The sequence below is a fragment of the Pyrgilauda ruficollis genome, unplaced genomic scaffold (genome assembly GCF_017590135.1).
Source record: "Pyrgilauda ruficollis isolate IOZ18807 unplaced genomic scaffold, ASM1759013v1 scaffold169, whole genome shotgun sequence".
Classification (NCBI taxonomy): Eukaryota; Metazoa; Chordata; class Aves; order Passeriformes; family Passeridae; genus Pyrgilauda; species Pyrgilauda ruficollis.
This window is the reverse complement of record NW_024515764.1, coordinates 502,869-521,865: the sequence shown is the minus strand read 5'-3', so window position 1 is coordinate 521,865 and position 18,997 is coordinate 502,869. Positions and strand designations below refer to the sequence as shown.

The 18,997-nt window shown below is 46.7% G+C and overlaps 1 protein-coding gene across 1 annotated transcript in view; it reads left to right on the top strand.

Annotated features, from left to right (window-relative positions):
* The window catches only part of CFAP74 (cilia and flagella associated protein 74), a 35,722-nt gene extending 18,479 nt beyond the window's left edge, over nucleotides 1–17,243 (top strand). The window contains exons 22-39 of the mRNA XM_041463660.1: nucleotides 1,575–1,703; nucleotides 4,598–4,685; nucleotides 5,031–5,204; nucleotides 6,283–6,416; nucleotides 7,016–7,292; nucleotides 7,930–8,037; nucleotides 8,673–8,839; nucleotides 10,031–10,165; nucleotides 10,528–10,637; nucleotides 10,986–11,041; nucleotides 11,283–11,402; nucleotides 11,608–11,760; nucleotides 12,063–12,192; nucleotides 12,729–12,883; nucleotides 13,733–13,871; nucleotides 14,649–14,770; nucleotides 15,196–15,330; nucleotides 16,783–17,243. Of these exons, the coding sequence (XP_041319594.1) occupies nucleotides 1,575–1,703; nucleotides 4,598–4,685; nucleotides 5,031–5,204; nucleotides 6,283–6,416; nucleotides 7,016–7,292; nucleotides 7,930–8,037; nucleotides 8,673–8,839; nucleotides 10,031–10,165; nucleotides 10,528–10,637; nucleotides 10,986–11,041; nucleotides 11,283–11,402; nucleotides 11,608–11,760; nucleotides 12,063–12,192; nucleotides 12,729–12,883; nucleotides 13,733–13,871; nucleotides 14,649–14,770; nucleotides 15,196–15,330; nucleotides 16,783–16,896 (2,446 nt within the window). The 3' untranslated portion in view covers nucleotides 16,897–17,243. The remainder of the gene's footprint in view (nucleotides 1–1,574; nucleotides 1,704–4,597; nucleotides 4,686–5,030; nucleotides 5,205–6,282; nucleotides 6,417–7,015; nucleotides 7,293–7,929; nucleotides 8,038–8,672; nucleotides 8,840–10,030; nucleotides 10,166–10,527; nucleotides 10,638–10,985; nucleotides 11,042–11,282; nucleotides 11,403–11,607; nucleotides 11,761–12,062; nucleotides 12,193–12,728; nucleotides 12,884–13,732; nucleotides 13,872–14,648; nucleotides 14,771–15,195; nucleotides 15,331–16,782) is intronic.
* Nucleotides 17,244–18,997: the final 1,754 nt, after the last annotated feature.

Here is an 18,997-nt window from a genome sequence, read left to right as displayed (position 1 = left end):
GTTATCTCAGAAATTCAGCTTACAGATATGACAAGCACAAGTTGTTATGTAAGTGATTTTACTTGGTCTAGATAACCCAGGGATAAAACTTACAAGTATAGAAGCAGAATAACTCTCCTAATGAAACTTAAAAGTTCAAGAGGATCTCAAAGATAGAAGCTGTCAAATTGCTTAGGGCAAAACTTCTTAACTGGGGGGGAAATCCTGCTGATCCTTTGCCAAGTTTCACTAAATTAAGAGCACTTAATATGTAGTAGCCTGTCTTTAGCACCTTGGTAGGTCAAGACACCCAGTTTCCATAGTTAGGAAAAGTTTCCTGTTATACAGTCAGGTGGGCTGAAATTCAGTGTATTTCATGTGCAGGAATACCATGTGTCAACTTTTTATCCTGCAAAAGTGGATTGATTTCTCCTTCTGTTGTGGCCCGAGCAGATTCTCCCTCCAGGAGCTCCTGACATTTCCCTTGATGTTACAGGAGGATTCCTCCTGCAGCCTGCCTGTATCCACTGGTTGTGACTTGTAGGCTGTAGCACAAGGGGAAAATAAAGTTTCCAAGTGAGTCAGATACCTCTGGAACTGGAATGTCCCAGCAAGCTCTGGTGAATAGTAAAATATTGCTAACATTGGTTTTAGTTGTTTGGGTTTTTTTCTGGTCAAGAAGACCCTGGTAATCAGGCAGCAAAAATAAGCAGCATAAAGGGTGAAAGTGTCTTATCAGAATTGTGTTCAATATAAATAATTTTAAAAAGTAATTTCTTCGGCAGGTTATAATCTGCACTGATTTAATGAAGTAGTATATAATTCTCTTAGATTGTCAACAGTCAGAAATCATTGCAGGCTCCCAGCCCCACTTGCTGTAGCTGTTGATTTAGAGGAGACCATCTGGCCTGACAGCTTGGAAACCAGTCCAGGGGAAGGAGAATGACAAGCTGAAATATTTGTAAATTGCTCGGCAATTTTGCACTTAGGCATAAAATTCCAAAGCAGGGGATGATCCATGGCTGTTGCTGTGCTGTGATAGGGCCAGAATTCATAGACAGGCAGAGGATTCCTGGCTTCCAATGTGCCATTCCCAGGGCAAATTGATCCCAAGGTTTAGCAGAGGAGCTGGCAGCACCAGCTCAGCCACGCTGTGACTTCCAGCCCTGCAGGATCTCTGCTGCTGGAGGACAGGTTACATCTGTTTAAAGAAATCACCAAGGTTCAGTCATCCTATTGATCCTGATAGAGCCAGTGTATGTTAGGAGCAAATAATCAGCTGATATTTCACAATAGCTTGGCTTTGACTGCCCCGACCTGACTGAGCTGTGCTGAGCTCTGACAGTTCTCTTTGGATCAGTTTGTGCACTGTTTGCTACAGCTGGGTTTGTTGCAGAACTTCCAAGCCTTGTTTTCTGTACTTAAAAGAGAACACAACTGTGTGAGTTTGCCGTGGCAGTTTTCCATGCCCATCATTTTCAAAGGAAGCTTGGGATTGTTCTGATTACAATGCAGGGGTGGGGGCAGGAGGGCTCAGCCTCCAGAGTCACTGAAGTGGCCTCAAAGCCACCCAAACACGTCTGATGTGTTTGCAGAGCAACCACCACGCTGCGTTTGAAGTTTGAGGTGTGCAGAGAATTGAGCAAGCACATGGAGCTGCTTCCAAAAACAGGCTACATCCAGGCCCAGTCATCCTTCAGTGCACAGCTCAAGTTCCTGCCCAGGTAACCAACATTAACCCAAGTCTAATCTGTCAGGATTTCAGCTGGTGTCAGTGGAAAAGCTGAGCAGGGTTGTTGTTCCCTCCTGCTGTCCAGGCTGGACCTCACAGTGCTGCTGCAGTGCAGGTCTGGTCTCCCCCCTGTCCCCCTGGGAGCTGCCAGATGCTCCAGGAGGAAATGAGCTTGGCTGCCAGGGCTGTGAGGCAATGTCCCCCCTGTGGTGACAGCAGCGCTGTGACACTCCGAGCTCCCGTTCTGTGCGAAGCTATTCCTGTCCGGGAGGGAGGTTTTTGAGGCAGGTGGCTGCTTCATGGATCACTGATTGAATAATTTCTGGACAAGAACTCCTGTGCTTGCTAATTAAGGTGAGAGTGCTTGGGCTTCCTGTCCATTTCTCTCCTCCCCAGGTTTTTCTCCAAATGATGAAGGTATTGAATGAATTTCACATGGTGTTTTATATAACATCTGATGCTAAAAGCTTTATCCCAGCAAGTTTTGCTTCTCCATTTTACAAAACATACACAAATACAAACATAGCTCAGGGATAGGAAACAATTTCAGTTTCTAAAAATTTAAATACCAGAGCTCACATCAGCCACTGTTCATTTTATTTACCTCATCATTGCCATCCTAAAGAATTTAGCAGGATATTTCTTTTCAAAAAATAATTAATGACATATGGAATTCTGTGTCTATGGCTTTGACTGCTGCTACAAACCTGCTGCTTCTTTGATGTGGGTTCTTAGTCCTGTGGATGTGTTTGGATTCTCACAGAGGTGCTCAGCACCTCTGGATTCTATCCTGACTGCAACATTTTCACCAGGGTTGTATTCAGAGAACTCAGAGTATTTACAGTTCTTGCAGCATCTCAAATCCCATCAGATTCCAACAACAGTAACATGGTGACATATTCCAGTTCCTGAACTTGAGCTGCTGCAAGGCACCGTTACCCTCTCCGAGGGGATGGAGGCAGAGCTTGCATTTAGAACCTTAATCTTCCTTTAAAAACGGAGAAGCTTCAGAAAGGAGATTTGCTGAGATTAAGGCATTTCTGACACACGAAATAAGTATCTGGCTGTTTGAGGGTGCAGCTCATTTTAAAGACCTGGTGCAGAGGGAGTGCTGGGAGCTGAGGGGAAGCACTGAGCCAGTGACACATTTCCGTGAGGGCTCGCAGTGAGCTGGCATCAGGAGCTCTATTAATAGAGCAGCTGTGTTACAAGTGACACCAGAGGGAAAAGAAGCCCCCACTCAGCAGTGCTGAGGGAGCAGGGAGCTGCCTGAAGGCTTGGGAACTTCTCCTGAGTGTTCTGTGCACACAGACATTCTTGGGCAGGTGTTCCCAAACCCAGCTTCTGGGAGCTTGAAGCCAACATTTCCTGCTTAGTTGAAGGCAAGTTCTCTACTCTGCTGCCTTTCAGAATTCCCAAACACCACATCCTGTAGTTCCCTGCATTTGGAACTAGTCCTGCAGGTACTGGCAGTCTAAATCTGATTTGTCTTTTGTGTTTCTCTTTAATTATGCCATTTTCATAGAACTTTCTGAAGGATTCCAGGACCTTTTCCCCAAGGTACAGCAGCTAATTTAGAGTCCATCCCTGTGTCCATGCAGTTATAAGTATTTTCTTCCCCCTCTGGATTATTATAAAATTAATTTCTTCTGCTATTCAGATGTCCTGTGACAAAGTGAAAGCTGATGCTCTACTCCTCCCTTGCACTTAACCCCAGTTCTATTTGTAAAGAACTTCCCAACATCTTTGAACATCACCCTCACTGCAAAATAACAGCAAGATTTTGGATCACCATGGTGACTGAGTGGGTGTTATTTTTATTCTTTAACAATACATTAAAGAGTTGCATGCAATTCCATGAGTAGTAGTAGAACATGAGCACTGTGGAGACCCAAGAAGAGGAAGCAACTCACTCTGGTGCTCTGAGATATAAATAGAGCAGCAGAGCTAAAAATGCTCCAGGTTTGTATTGTCTTGGCTTGAAGCTCTGGAATGGAGCTCGTGACAGCAAGATGCTTCACCTACAGAAAACCTGCATGTTCCTTATAAATTCTAAGGCTGGGTGGTAATCAGGCACTGCTGGGCTCCAGGTTTGTTCATTTTATATCTCTGATTTGGGATACAAAGTGGTTCTGCCTCAGGCTGATCATCAACCTCAGTGGCCAGAGGGAGCCACTGCCTTGGCTGGGTTGGTGGCATGCTAGGGCTGCAGCAGAGATGCACAGGGTTTATATTCTGATTAGAGAATAAGCTTTTAATTTTTCAGAATTTTAAATGACTGGCTGGCATTTTAAAAAAAAGGATAAATGGATGCTGACCTCTGTGACCGCCCTTAAAATCCTGTGTGTGTCCAAAATCCTGTCTTTAAAAACCAAAAAAATCCAATATAACTGTACAAGGTCAATAATTCTGACATCTCTGCCTTGCAGCCCATGCCCTCCTGCTCAGAGCATTGCCAGGGGGTGCCAGGCTGAAGGAAATCTGGGGCAAATCCAGAATATTCTTGACCTGACTGCATCTTCTTTCCCTTGGTCAGGAGGTGGGACTTCACAGGTCACTCTTTTTTGATTGGCATTTTCTTCCACCATTCTTTTTTCCATTTTCTCTAATATTTGAATTTATCTTGCAAGCAGAATTTTAATGAGAATTCCCTTCAGTGAAGAACTGGACTTGATACTTAACCAGGTGAATCCTCCAATTTGAGGGCAATTAAATGAAGACTAAAAGCTGTGAATAATAAAACTTTCAGACCTTAAGTAACAGGATTCACTTTGTTTTTCTTTCTGTTCATAAATAATCCATCAAAAGTTCATTATTCCCCTTAGTGAGAAAATAGTCAGAATGTTTTAAATGGCACTGACTGGATTTGTACTTTTGGGTTTTCAGGCTGTCCCTTCCTGAAGATGCAGGGAGCTATTTCAATGCAGAGACAGGAATCCTGGAGGCCCCAGTGACAATCCTGATCGTGGACAAGGTCAGGGATTTTTATGATGCTGATAATCAGACTGACAATTTATGTAAATTATTTTAGTGAATTTTCATTTAATGATACCTAATTCTAGATTAGTTCTTTAGTAATTGAGGCTCTGTGATAATAGTAAAAGATGCTTGAAGTGTTGCTATAGATTTGATCATTTTTTCTTGTCTCATATTTGCAATACAGGAGAAATCCTTTCTCCTCAGTGATGATCTCATGATACTGTCAAGGAACAGAGTAACTTTTTCTTGCACTTTTCCTTTTGGATGACATTTCATTTAAATCCTGTCCTTACAGCCCACAGATGGAGGTTTTTATCCTGTTCTCTTGCATTTGTTTCAGGCTAAAAAAGTTAATTTCACTGTCCATGCCATTGTTACTACTTCTGATTTGGAAATCAGCCCAGCAGAGATCAGCTTTGGATACTGCACGATCTATGAAGCTGTGCAGGCAAATGTCACCCTAACAAACAAATCCATCTTGCCACAGGAGTTTGGATTTGTGGGACTGCCAGAGGTATGGACTTATCCCACACACACCCCCTCTGCTGTCAAAATAGATTTCAGTGTCATGGGAACGTGTTCAGTGTGAGTGTAAATAAATCATGACTGGTTCTTGCAGCCCCATGGGAATCCTGCTCCTGTGGAGTTCTGTCCTGGAGTGTGTGAATCTCCCTGGGTGACACCTCTGCATTTGCCACACAGTGCAACCCCCTGGGAGGAGATTTTCCTGTTCCTCACCTTTTTATGTCAGAATTCCTGGGTTTTTACACCAAGAGATCTCCCAAGAGAACACTTGGGACACTTTTACCCCTAAATAAAACAGGCTTGGGGCTGTGGCTGAGGAATGTGCCCACTTGGCACCAAATACCCAAAGGCTTCCCTTTAAAGTGCTCCTTGGGAACCATCCCAAGCCATGCCTGGGCACTTTCTGAGTGATTGGAAGATGTGGAAGCACAAATTTAATGGCAGGAGCTGCTGGGTTCATGTGGGCTGGAGGAACCTGGCAGTTAATTGGGCATTGTCCTGTTCTCTGCTGGCTTAGGGATTAAAATCAAGGAGTAGCTAAAAGAAATTGTTAGCTTGAGCTTCATGAAAGCTTTACTTCCCAGCATGTGTTTCCTGAAGAGCTTGAAGTGTGCTGGGGAGACTTTCTAGAACCATCTTCAGCTCAAGCACAAACCACTGCACAGCTGTGGGTGTGGAACTGCTCCTGACCCTGCCTCAGACAGGAATCAGCTCTCAAAGACATGGGCCAACTGCTGAGATTTTTATCATATTTCATTCAGTATTCTATGAAGAGTGAATAAGCATTAGAGCAAGGTGATTTCCACAGATGGGAAGAAGCTGGGGAAGGGATTCTCCTGAAATCTGAGTTAATGGATTTAATTCCTTTTGAGTTACTTTGAAATGAGAAATCTGCCCCTCAGACTCTGGACATTGACTCAGACAAAATCTTCTCCCTGGAAGGTTTCTCTTTTCCTGACAGTTCCACATTTAATAACAATTTTTTTTTTAATCTCTCCAGTAATGTCTTATTTGAATTTATTAGTAAATTGATAATTTAACTAATTTCTTATTCTGCCATTTTGAAGTTTGTTGAAGTTCAACCCAACGATGGATTTGGAACTATTCTTCCCCTGGAAAGTCTGACACTGGACATAATCTTTAAAGCCACCAAGGCAAAAGAGTACAGCTTTGAGCTCACCTGCAGGACAGAGATCAACAGGTGTGTTAATGGATGGAGAGCAGGGAAGCTAAAATCTGAATGTCACTGGGCTCCCCCTGTTAACCCAGCTCAGAAACTGAATCCCTGCCTGCCCTGGGGAGGTGAGGCTGGGACAAGCACCTGAGGCAGGTGGGAATTCTCCACTTGCAAGAGTTGCTCAGTGCCTCTTAGTTTCATCTTTGGTTTTCACGTCTGTCTTCACTGAGATGACTTTTCCCAGCCTTCCTCAAGTTCATCCTTGTCCCACACCAAAGCTCCAGCCCCTCATCCTGCTCTGCTGCTTTTTCAGCACAACTACTGAAGGAATTCTTTTTTGTAAAAATGCTGTATGCTTTAAGCCATTGCTACTGCAATAATGATGGCATAAACTTTGATTTGACTGGATGTATTTCCAGAAGTTCACAGAGGAAGAATTCAAGCAGGGACTCTGGCCAATTGTGCATTAAAAATAGATAGTATTATTGTTCATCTTTAGGCAAAATTCCCATTGCAAGCTTGAAATTCTGCTTAAATAGGGACTACAGGATTAGCTCCCTATTTTCCGGGCTGATTAAGACACTATTTTATGCTGAGACAATTTATCATGTGTTTATTTTTAGACAATTCAAGCTGTCATGCAAAGCAGTTGGAGTCCACCCACCTCTTGAATTGTCTCATTCCTTGGTTCAGTTTGCTGCTACAGCCCTGAACTCGGTGTCTTCAGCCACGCTGGAAGTGCTCAATTCCCACGTGGATGGGAGCCCCCTCACCCAGCCTGTCCCACGGATTGGCAGAGGGAGCCCTGTCCCAGTTGGCCCCACTTCCTTTGAATTCCACGTGCCCCAGGACTGCCCTGTGACCATTGCACCTTCTGTGGGAACTGTGCTGCCTGGGCAGGTAAATTCACTTTAATTGTCAGCTGTTCTGACAGATCTTTGATCATCTGCATCCTTACAAAGGCTGTCACTTGTAAACACAGCTCAAAACATCAGTTGTTGTTAGAATAGCTGGAATGTTTTGTATTGTTTGAAAGAATGTTTTAAATCAGACAGGAGGGTTAAGCACCAAATCTGGTTAATGCCTTATGGGGGTGTTCTGTCCCCAGTGTTGTCACTGTGATTTATGTGAAGAATGTTTAAATATCAAAAGTATTGCCCACGTAAACCCAGCCCACTGTAACATCCTGGACATCCAAAGAGCTGCAAGTGCCCTTACCCTGAGGATGCTGTGCTTCCCTCCAAGCAGAAGTGCACTTGTGTGAATTGTGTAAATAAGTCCAAGCACACACACATAAGCAGGAATAAAGTACACAGAAGTGTGTGCCATGGGCTAGAAAACCAGCCTGGAACTTGATAAACAAGTAACAATTGCACTTTGCAACTACAAATTATCCAAACCCTCCATTTCCTTAATTCCTCACTAACTCTGTGAAAAGATCTTTTTGTCTGTGTGCTCCTGTTGAGCTCTGTAGGTGTCCCACGTGCCTGGGGGCTGAGCTGTGCCCTCACTCCTGTGTGTGCTCTGACATTCCCAGAAAAGCTCCATCCGAGTGTCCTTCAGCCCGGCGCTGTGGGATCAGCAAATCAGGGAGGAGGCAGCACGGAGGCTCAGCACAGCAGCTGTGCCAGAGGCAGGAGCACAAGTAAGGAATGCTAAGAACAGCACATGCTGCTGGTCTGGCACTTCCAGATATTTGTTTCTCTGGATGGTATTTTTATCATAAAATTCTTTGCATATTAATGAAGCCCAAGCTTGTGGTCCATGGGGGACCTGCCTGTGAAGGATGAGTGTGACTGTGCACTCAGTGTGTGGTCTGTTCACTGAGCAATAATTTAATTTCATGCTCACAATTTCTAAAGTATTCCTATAGGGTTTTATTGCAAATGCCAACTGAAATACTCTTAAAAAAAAAAAAAAAAAAAGAAAGAAAGAAAGAAAAAGCTTCTAAACTTCCTGAAGATTTACAGCATCCATGGAATTTATATGCAACCCCTAGGTCAATTAATTTATGTGAGCACCTGTGGTTGTCTTGGATTATGAGATAAACAGGTAAAATTCCCATGAGATAGAGACTCATCTGCTCCAAGAGGAGACCTCTTATTCTAAGAGGGAGTAAAATATGTCCATTTCAACCTAATTTTTGAACTTTACACTATTGGAAATTTGTCTGTAGTAGCTACTGTGTCTGTGGGCTGTCACCATCATCCTGGTGTCCCCTGTCCCCTGCTCTGTGTCACCTCCTTGCTCTGTGTCTTTGCTCACTCCTGTCTTGGTCAGATTTCCAGTGATCCCCCTCAGTCTCCAACGGGCAAAAAGAAGAAAGATTCAAAAAAAGAGCAAAAAAAATTGAGCATTTCCATCTCCAGAGGAAAGACTGGAAGCAGGAAAAGCCTGGCTTCTCTACACAGCCCTAAAGAGCCAAAACCCGAAGAGTTAAAGCCTGAGTAAGTCAACAGAATCATCTTGTACTACACAGACAGCATTCTCTTTAGAAGTAGTTTAATAAATCTACTAAAGCTGTAGGTAGACAAGAAATCAAACTGGAGAGGGAACAGCTTCAGCTGTGTTGCAGAGGCTGTTTCCAAAATTAGTGCTGCTTGTGAGCCACACAGCTGTACCCTCTCATGTGAGGCAAAGAATCCCTTTATGCATCAGAAGGATTGAAGACTTCAAAGAATCTGTCAGGGAGCAGGAGCTGGGGCTGTGGGGGGATGGGGCTGAGCCAACACGGGATTTATGGAAAGGGCAACTGCAAAGCTCAACCTGGGGACCAACAGAAACTACTCAAAAAACCTCTTGTGAACAGATCTACCAGAACCAGCTGATGGCCCAAATCCATGGCAGAGAATAAGTTCTATTTTTAATTTGAGGGCTTACACAGTCCAGCACATTGGTCATGGTCAGCATCAGTGCTGGCAGTGAAATGCTGCTGGGAAATGTGCATTTGAAGCAGTCCCTGTGCAGTGTGAGCACCTCAGGGAGAGTCAGCATCAACAGCATTGCTGCCTGGAGCCTGGGAGACTCACATGCAAAATCTGATACTTGAGGGCCCTTGTGCAGCAGGGAATTCAGCTTCTCAGAGCCACCCTTCTGCCCAGTCTCAGGAATTTGTCAGTATTTGGAAGTAAATACATACTGAAGCAACAGGCATTTGGCTGTACTGGATGTTTTGACATCTTTTACTAAAATCCCATGTTCATTGCAATCCATTAATTATAATTTTTAAACACTTTCAGCAGAGATTGTAAAAATAAAATCCCTATTTTAGAAGTATTGCCTACAGACTGCATTAGAGGAATGTGATCCTGTGTGTTTACATGTCATTGAAATGATGTAGAAGTACTGGAAGACACTGAAATACTTGATGTATTCAACCAAAGGAAATTGTCTTGAGGCTTTTGCAATCTGTAGTGTAACATTTGTTATCTGGGTTTTTCATTTTTATTCTCTTTTGGCAACAAAAGCCAAGCACTTTATAGGGTGGGTCCATTACTGACAGTCATTTAATTTCACTGTTACATTCAAATTTGAATGTGTGACTAAGAAACAATAATCACAAATAGCTCAGCAGATATTTATTTGATTTTTTTTGCTCTCTCGCTCACTGAGATAATTCCTATTCCTGGATTCTCTAGTTCTGATGCTTATAGGGCAGCCCAGGCTTTCCTGACAAGGAGTTTCAGAGGGAGTTTTAACAAATACATCATCCCATGCTCTGTTGCAAGTGGCCATGCCAGTGGAGAGGAGGGCTCTGGGAACTTAACCTGCAGGTGGGTGCACTTGGATCCCCCAGAGATGTGGGGGGGAAAAGGTGGGCTTGCTGATTTATTCACTTGGGGGAGAAATTTGTTTTTTGCTCTTAATTACTTCATAGCTCAGTGGTAGAAACTCATGCTCCCAGCCCACCAGTTGGATAAGAATCAAACACATGAATATCAAAGCAGCTGAAGGAATAATTGTGTGAAAACTTTGAGGCAGCTGTAGCTCATCTCTGCTCTGGCACAGTCGGTCACCGAGCCCTGTGCTGTGCTGTCACTCCCTGTGACAGAGCAGATCCCTGGCAGTTGTTGTTGTGTCTGTGATCCCAGAGCTCTGTCCTTTTATTCCCCAGCTGCCTTTGCTCTCTCTGCAGCCCTCACAACACCTTGTACCTGGAGCTGCACTGCCCTGCTGTGGCCCCACCTGTTCTGATCACCTCTGACTCCGGGATCAACGTGGCTGATTTTGGGGATGTTTCTGTAGGTATGGAGTTTGAATTTGGTTTGGAGTTATTTCTCTCTGACAGTGAGTTCTTCCCAGCAGTTTTGCATTTTCAAAAGTCAGGATAGAAATTAGCCCTTAGTGGGTATTTAGGTGGAAAACAAGGAGCCTCTGGCCAGCTGAGGCCCATGGAAGAGCAGATCTGATCCCCAAACAAGGACCTGGAAGCTCCAGAAGTGACTGGCCCAATCTGAAAGCATTTTGGTGAGCTTTGAGTGGTGCCTTAGCCATAGGCCTGGGATGAGTCTGGCTCAGGCAGGAGCACAAGTAAGGGGGAGGAATGGGAGGGATGAGCATCCTCACTTTGGGAAGTGTTTTCATTCCTTGCAGGCCACAGAATGATGAAGAGAATTACAATAGAAAACATCTCCCCAGGGAAGCTGGAAGTATCCTTGTCTGGAGCACGTGAGCTCAGCCTTCAGCCTCTGCTTAATCAGGCTCTGCCTCTGCAGGAGGAACTGCTGGACAGTAAAGCACCAGCTCATCTTCTCTCTCTAGTTATTGATCTCTCAAAGGCTTAGAGATGCTCAGTTCAGACCAAAGACATGTAAACAATATGTAGAATCTGTTCTCATATCTTTTTTCCCAATCTTTATGAACTTTTTTCCTTGAGTTGCACTGTTTTAGCTGGGGTTCTCAGTTCTGAACCCCAATGGCCCCTTCCTGTTGGTCAGAACAGTTGGAATGCTTGAGCCAGGTGAAAATAAACCCCTCATCATCTCTTTTTGTCCAAGTGAGGATAAATGGGTGAGTAAAAGATACAAGAGCAGTGGGGGAAAGGAGGAGAGACATGAGGGCTGTGACACACACGTGTTAGCAACAGGAAAAACCTTTGTTCCCTGTCCCAACATTTGGATCTTGTCTCAGTTTGGGGATGGTCCTTTGGGAGGGCTCAGCTGGAGGGGTGAGGGTTCCCTGAGCACATGGACTAACCCAGGCACCCTCTGGGCAGTTCTTGGAAACTCTGGACATCCAAGTGGCCAAGACCAACCTCAGCCTCCACCTCTCTGGGCACGGGGTGGTGCCAAGCACTGAGTGCTCCGTGGGAGAGGTGCTGGACATGGGATACGTCATGGCCAGGGACACGGTGACTGCCACAATCCAGGTAAGGCCTCTGTGCTGAACTGCAGAGCACAGCAGCAGCTCCTGCTGTGAGGAGGAAGACAACACCAACTGTCTCCTCCCAGATTTTGTCCAATGTGTAATTAAGCAAAGCCCAGTATCTGATGCAGAGGGTTGGTGTGGCACGTTATGGGCAGCACTGGTTGAGCCTCTGGTGGCAGATGGGGACTCAGAGCTGCACTAATGCAGCAAAATAAATTCAGCCACTTTGCAAACTATGGACCTTACAGGCCTGAGAATCAATTTCCTTCATGCAAATGCTGTTGTGTGAACGAATGTCCCCAGATAAAGAACACTTCCAGCCTGACCCTGCTGTTCTCTGTTCAACTGGAGTCGCTCTCACCAACGCGGGACAGAGACCGGCAGAAAATTCCCTCCTTTCTTACATCCTCTCTGCAGAGAACAGAGATTGTTGGTAAACTTTCTTTTATTCTTGCCTCTTTTTCCTCTGCTAAAGACTCAGGAGGTGTAAAGCAGCGTAGCTGTGTCCTCTGACAGCACACTACTGTCAGACGTGGGGCGTCACAGCCCTGAAATTAAAGACTTCATTTTGCTCCCCAGTAGGAGCTGTAGTAATTCTTTCAATATGGGGAGCTGTAACTTTATGCAGCCTGACCAAATACCCACAAGTAAGGAGATACTAGTGTTGAAATCTAAATAAACCCACACAGTAATTGCCTATTAAAGATTACATTTAAAGATGTCCAGATGTGTAAAAACATGTCAGAATATAGGAAGGGTTGGTGATGCTGCTTCAGTTCCTCTGGAGATTAATGCATCAAACTGATGGGTGGATGGATTTATCTGGTGTTCCTAACACCCTGTTTTGCTGCAAAGCCATGTATCAGCTCTTATTTATTTGCTGTCCCAACAAAAATTAAATGGGTTTTAAATTTATGAAGAAGTAAAATGTCCTCCTTTCTTATCTGTATCCTCATTTTTATTTACCAGGAACACAGAACTATAATGGCTTCAGTGTGTTCAGTGTCTCTCCAACAGAAGGAAAAATTGAGGCTGGGATGAGCCAGGATTTTGTGGTTACTTTCAGTCCTGATCATGAAAGTCTCTACTACTCCGACCGTCTCAAGGTTCTGCTCTTTGGCAAGGTGAGACAATCAGGATGATGAAAACAGTCTAAATATTGGATGAATTGATGTAGGGTGGAAAGGGCACACTTGGGACCCTCTGACATTTTTCACGTTTAGATATTCAGTTATTAATTGATAAAAACAGTGACGTGGGTCCATCCCTGTCACCATCACCCCATGGCACGGTCAGGAGGGGACGGGAGCCAAGGGGCTCCTGCAGGGAGCATTTAATGGCAGAGCAGAGGGGAGAGGGGAGCTCCACCTGCCCAGCACGTCCCTGCAGGAGCAGGAGCAGGAGCAGAGCAGGAGCAGGAGCAGGAGCAGGAGCAGGAGCAGGAGCAGGAGGGAGCTGCTCTTGCAGCCGCTCGGTGCCAGGCTCCATCTGCGGAGCTGCCCTGGGATGCTCCGGCCGGATGCGCAGGTGGCCGCGCCGCGGGCAGCCCTGGGCCCCTGCCAGGACACCAAAAGTTGGTGCAGAGTGACCACTAATGCCCAGCAGCAGCACTGCAAAGCTGGGCTGAGCGAGAGCTGTGGGGTTGACTGCAGGTAGGAATGCACGGCGGGATAAACTGAGGGTGAACGGACACTTGATCCAAGTTTGGCCACAGAAAAGTTTTGCCTCTTTTAGTGGCTTGTGTGTAAATCGTTTGTCCAGTGCCCTCCTGAGGCACATGTCCCAGGTTGTTTCAAACAGCAGTGCCAGAGTGGACAAGCCCAGGGGCAGGTGCAGAACTCCAGCATTAGGATCATTGGGATCGTTCACATGGGAGGCGATGCTACAATTTCCTGGTGCTGCTGGCTCAGGTGCCAGCGTCACTCAGGTGACCCGAGCTGTCACCTGCATCCAGGACTTCCTGTCTCACCCAGCAAACAGCCCACGAGATCCAGCTGAAGGGTGCAGCCCGGGATCACCCCATGTTTGTGGAGGGGGGAGTGCCCCTGGACGTGCCCGTGGAGTCCCTGGCTGTGACCTCAGCTGTGGCACCACGGGAAGCGCTGGAAAGAGGTAAAGTGCCACCAGTGTTTATTGTGGAACAGGGAGGGATCAGACATGGGAATGTTCCTCTTCCTTTAAGAAAAAAGGAAATTAAAGACAATTTTTCCAGAATCTGAAAAAATAAGCATTAAGTTACAGCATATATTCATAATACACAAAAATACCTCAAAACTTTCTCATAAGGAAAGTTTTCATCTTCATTTGAATGTAGTTTTGTCTTAATGATGATCTTCTCTGCAGCTTCTTTGAAAAAATTATTATAATGTAATACTACTGCGAAGAATTAAGATCCATTTGCTTTCTGCCATTCTCTGAGGTGTATTAAATGTTTAAGAAATTATTTCATATAAAATCACATATCCTGGATTTTCCTGTTTGTCCTGTTATGAAACTTCTGGGGATTTGAAGTTACTCTTCCTTAATTTCTTGGGACAGGATCTGTGTTCAGACACAGGATGCAAACAGCTCCTGTCTCCTGAGCTGTAAATAAGTCCAAGCACAACACACATAAGTAGGAATAAAATACACAGAGGTGTGTGCCATGGGCTAGAAAATGAGCCTGGAACTTGATAAACAAGTAATAATTGCAGTTTGCAATTGCAAATTATCCAAACTCCTTTTCCTTAATTCCTCTCTAACTCTGTGAAAGGATCTCTTTGTCTGTGCCAACTCCTGCTTTGCCACATCACTTTGTTTTGAACCATCCTGGTGCAGTTTGTGTTGGTTCCAAATGCCACAGGCTCAGTTTTGACTGTCTCAGAGTTGACCTGGCTGCTGTTTGTTTAGGACCACAAGAAGCAGTGAGGTCCCTTCTCCTGCTCCTGGAGTTCGTGGAGGGCTCAGCAGAGCCAGCCCGGGCTGAGATCACCGTGGGGGCCATTCAGAGTCCTCAGCTGGCAGCCAAGAAGGTGAGGGAAATAAAACCTGCAGGTTTGTGCCAGGGGCTGTATGGGATCCTGACAGTCTGCAAAGGGCTGCTCGTTCCTTCTGTCCAAAATTCACAAATTTATAAATTAAAAAAGCAGCTTTCAGCATTTCTGATAAATTTTATATTATAGAAGCACAGTGTTTGACAAGCTTATTTTTCAGGGGCTAATATAAGGAATTGCATTATCATACTAAGTCAGCAACCAACTTAATTAGCAGTTTGCTTCCTCAATTCTGGAATATGGAATTTCGAGCCCAGAAATGAATTACAGTCCAGTTGTTTTAATGGAGTATTTGGTGCCAAGGTGACACAATGAATGTCACAGTGGGTATCTGCAGTTTCAAGGGGCATTTCGGGCAGGGCAGCCGCTGTGCCCGGAGTGCCAGTGCCGTGTGTCCGTGCCAGGCCGTGGAGTTCAGCCTGGACGGCGGCCCGGAGCTGCAGCGGGCGGGCTTCGAGCTGGCCGGCCCGCGGGGAGCCCTGGAGCGCGGGCAGCTCAAGCGCATCGGCGTCTCGTGGGTGCCACCTGCCGACCTGCAGGTGAGGCTGCGACACCGCTGTCACACGGGCTCCTGGGGGAGTCACACTGGGCTTCTTATGGGGTGTCACACGGGCTCCTGGGGGGAGTCACACGGGCTCCTGGGGGAGTCACACTGGGCTTTTTATGGGGTGTCACACGGGCTCCTGGGGGGTGTCACACAGGGCTCCTGGGGGAGTCACACTGGGCTTCTTATGGGGTGTCACACGGGCTCCTGGGGGGTGTCACACAGGCTCCTGGGGGAGTCACACTGGGCTTCTTATGGGGTGTCACACGGGCTCCTGGGAGGTGTCACACAGGGCTTTTTATGGGGTGTCACACGGGCTCCTGGGGGGTGTCACACAGGGCTCCTGGGGGGTGTCACAGTGGGCTTTTTATGGGGTGTCACATGAGCTCCTGGGGGCTGTCAGGCTCCTGGGGGGTGTCACACTGGGCTTCTGGGGGGTGTCACACTGGGCTTCTGGGGGGTGTCACACTGGGCTTCTGGGGGGTGTCACACTGGGCTTCTGGGGGGTGTCACACTGGGCTTCTGGGGGGTGTCACACTGGGCTTCTGGGGGGTGTCACACTGGGCTTTTTATGGGGTGTCACACAGGCTCCTGAGGGGAGTCACACTGGGCTTTTTAGGGGGTGTCACACGGGCTCCTGGGGTGTCACACAGGGCTTCTTATGGGGTGCGACACAGGGCTTTTTATGGGGTGTCACACAGGGCTCCTGGAGGGTGTGACACATGGCTTTTTATGGGGTGTCACACAGGCTCCTGGGGGATGTCACACCAGGCTCTTGATGGGGTGTGACACAAAGCTCCTGGTGGGTGCCCCATTGCTGGGTGCCCCATTTCTTCCACTGCCCTGTATCTGCTGCTGCTGCTTCTGCCCTGTAGAGGTTGGATGTGCTGTCCCAACAACTCCATGAGGCTGTGATTGCCCTTCCTGATTCAGCTCCTTGGGCATTCACGGGGACTGGAGGCATTGACTCCCCGTGTGTGGGATGGCAGAATGAGTAGCTGGTTCCAAAATTAAAAGATTTCTGCCCTCACAGCAGAAAGAGGCAGCAGAGTTTCTGGCAGGAGGTATCCAGCCTGCATCGTGCCTCTTGGTAACCCCTGCTCTTGCACAACCCTGAGCACTCACTGGGGGCTGACAGGATCCATTTCCTTCCAGCCCTGTCTGGGAGCTCTGAGCTCCTGCTGTGCCCAGCTGCCATGGCTGTGACGTGGGGACAGTCTCTGTGGCACTCTGGGGACACAATGCTGAGTCACTGTCATACCTCACTGGCTGCAGCATGAGCATCACTTGGGGACAGAGAGGAGCCAGCACAGTGGCTGTCACCTGTCACCTGTAGCTGTAACTGGTACCTTGAACACCGAGATGTGAAACAGAGTTTAGAAGGTGATCAGCTCGTGTCTCCTGTGTCCAAAAGACCAGCTTGGTTTCTGTGTGGTTCTCTCTGCAGACCAGTGACCCCCCCCTCGTGTCAGCCCTCCTGACTGTGAAAGGTGACATCACAGAATCCTACCGAGTCCTGCTCATGGCAAGAGTTGTGTCTGCAGCTGCTCCCACTGGCTGAGGGATCCAGCCAAATGGAAAGAAAATGGAAGTTCCATTAGTGGGAGATCTCTGGATCTCTGCTGGAACATGGGGAGATTTTGAGGTTGCTGCAAATAAGTGAGGGCAGAAGGGATGTGGGAAGGAAGGGCTGTGTGACATTTCTGCTCTCTTTCACCCAAAGTTCTCTGTAAACTCTGGTGCCAGTGGCTTCACTTTCCAGCTGACTCTGTGACAATAATCTTGTGTTAGAAGAAATAATTACTGAGGACCCCAAGCAGCTATATCTGCTGTTAATCCCATGTCTCCCAAAGGTGGGCATTCCATCAGGATTTACATCCACATTGTTGAGTTTCTACCTTTATCCAATTTCAGATGCTTTTTGCATCTGAAAAGGTTTGGAAAAGCCTTAACTTTTTCTAAGACTAGAATAAAGTTTCTTATTCAAGCCTCCTCCAACTCATTTGGGGAGTCACTTTTACAATGTACAGTCAAATCTGCCTGCTGACATGTGCTCAAGGGGGAATATTCCTGTGCTGTTCCCTGGATCTGGGCAGACACTTGCCAGAGATCCTGGCTGTCCAGGAACTTTGTATTTCTGTATTTGCTTTCTGCTGAATTCTGGGTGAGAGCAGCATCCTGCTGTTTTGGGGAAACCAGAGTGCCCTGCAGGTGGAACTTGTGTCAGGAAGCAGCAGCTGGTTCAGGGCAAGTGCAGAGCTGGAGAATGGAGGGAGCAGGAAGGCAGCAGCCATTAGACACAGGATAATCCTGTGCATCTCTTATCACACTCTTTCCTGAGTCACAGGCAGCCTGTGGCAAAGTTCCCTCCCCACCACTCCGAGGGCGTGCTGCCCTTTGGCCCCTGGAGCTGTTAAATCCCTGACTCAGATGATGCAATCAGAAAATAGAAACATTATTGGTAAATATCCCTGTGGTAACGAGCTGGGAACTGCAGGAACAAGCAGGGAAGCATTTGTCATAAGGAACATTTTAACCAGGCTCCCCCTTTGACAGAGGAGGTTTGTGGGAGTGAAGAGGGGGTTCCTTGTTTTTCCAGCCAGTGTTTGATCCATTGAGATGTGTTCTCATTTAATAATGGATCGAGTGCCTGTGGAGTCACTTAACTCTTCAGTCTAAAGACTGCAGATGCTGAAGCTGTCCCAGTGTCCTGGGCTGGGGAGGAGCTGGGGGTGGCAGTGGCAGTGCCAGCCAGGGACAGCTCTGCCTTCCTTGGAGGCCCTGGGTGTTGCTGCTGGCACAGCTGGGCCTGGAGCTGGGCACAAAATGGGCTTTGTGTGCTGGCTCCCTGCAGCCCCAAAAGGGTGAGTAAATACCACTGCACTCACTAAAACCGCTGCACACAGCTCTGCTCACTCAGCAGGGACCTCATGGCAGGGCAGTTGTCAGTAAGCAAAGCAGGCACAGCTTGTGGGAGTGGAGGAGCTACTTCAGGCACTGCATTTGTGGGCACCCATTGTGTGAGGATCCTTCAGATTTCACTCCTGGAAACCAGAAAGTGATGGCTGACAACAGATCAGTCTCCAGACTCTGGTTATGATAACCATACAGAGTGCTGAAAATAACTGTTACATTATCTACCAGGAAACAACACCCCTGTCTAAGGAATCTTCCACTTCTCACAGGTCAGGCACTGAGAAAAAGCATCCAGAGGATGAAAAGAAGTAAAAAATCTAAGAATGATGTAAAGACAGTGACATTGGTGCACTCACAGGGTTAGGCTGAGTAAGGAGCAGCTGCCACCAAGCAGCTGAAGGCACCAGTGGTACCCAGCAGCTGCAGGTGAGCAGGGGTGTCACCCACTGCACATTCCTGGGGCTGGAGAGCTTGGATCAATATTTTCACAGGATTGAAGTGAACAGAAGGTTCTGGGTTTCTCTGGTCAAAGTCTCCACGTTTAAAATTCAGTATGTGTTTGTTCTCTCGGGGGAGGGTTGGACCAGGATAACAGGTGGTTATTTCTGGAGGACTGAAAATAAAGTAAACTCTCCCTGTAAACTCCAGCTGACATTCTGTAAAGCACTTATGGAAATCTGAACAGGTTTTAGTTCCTTTCATAAGAGAAAAGCCTGGTATTTTAGATGGGCCTCAAAAGTGATTGT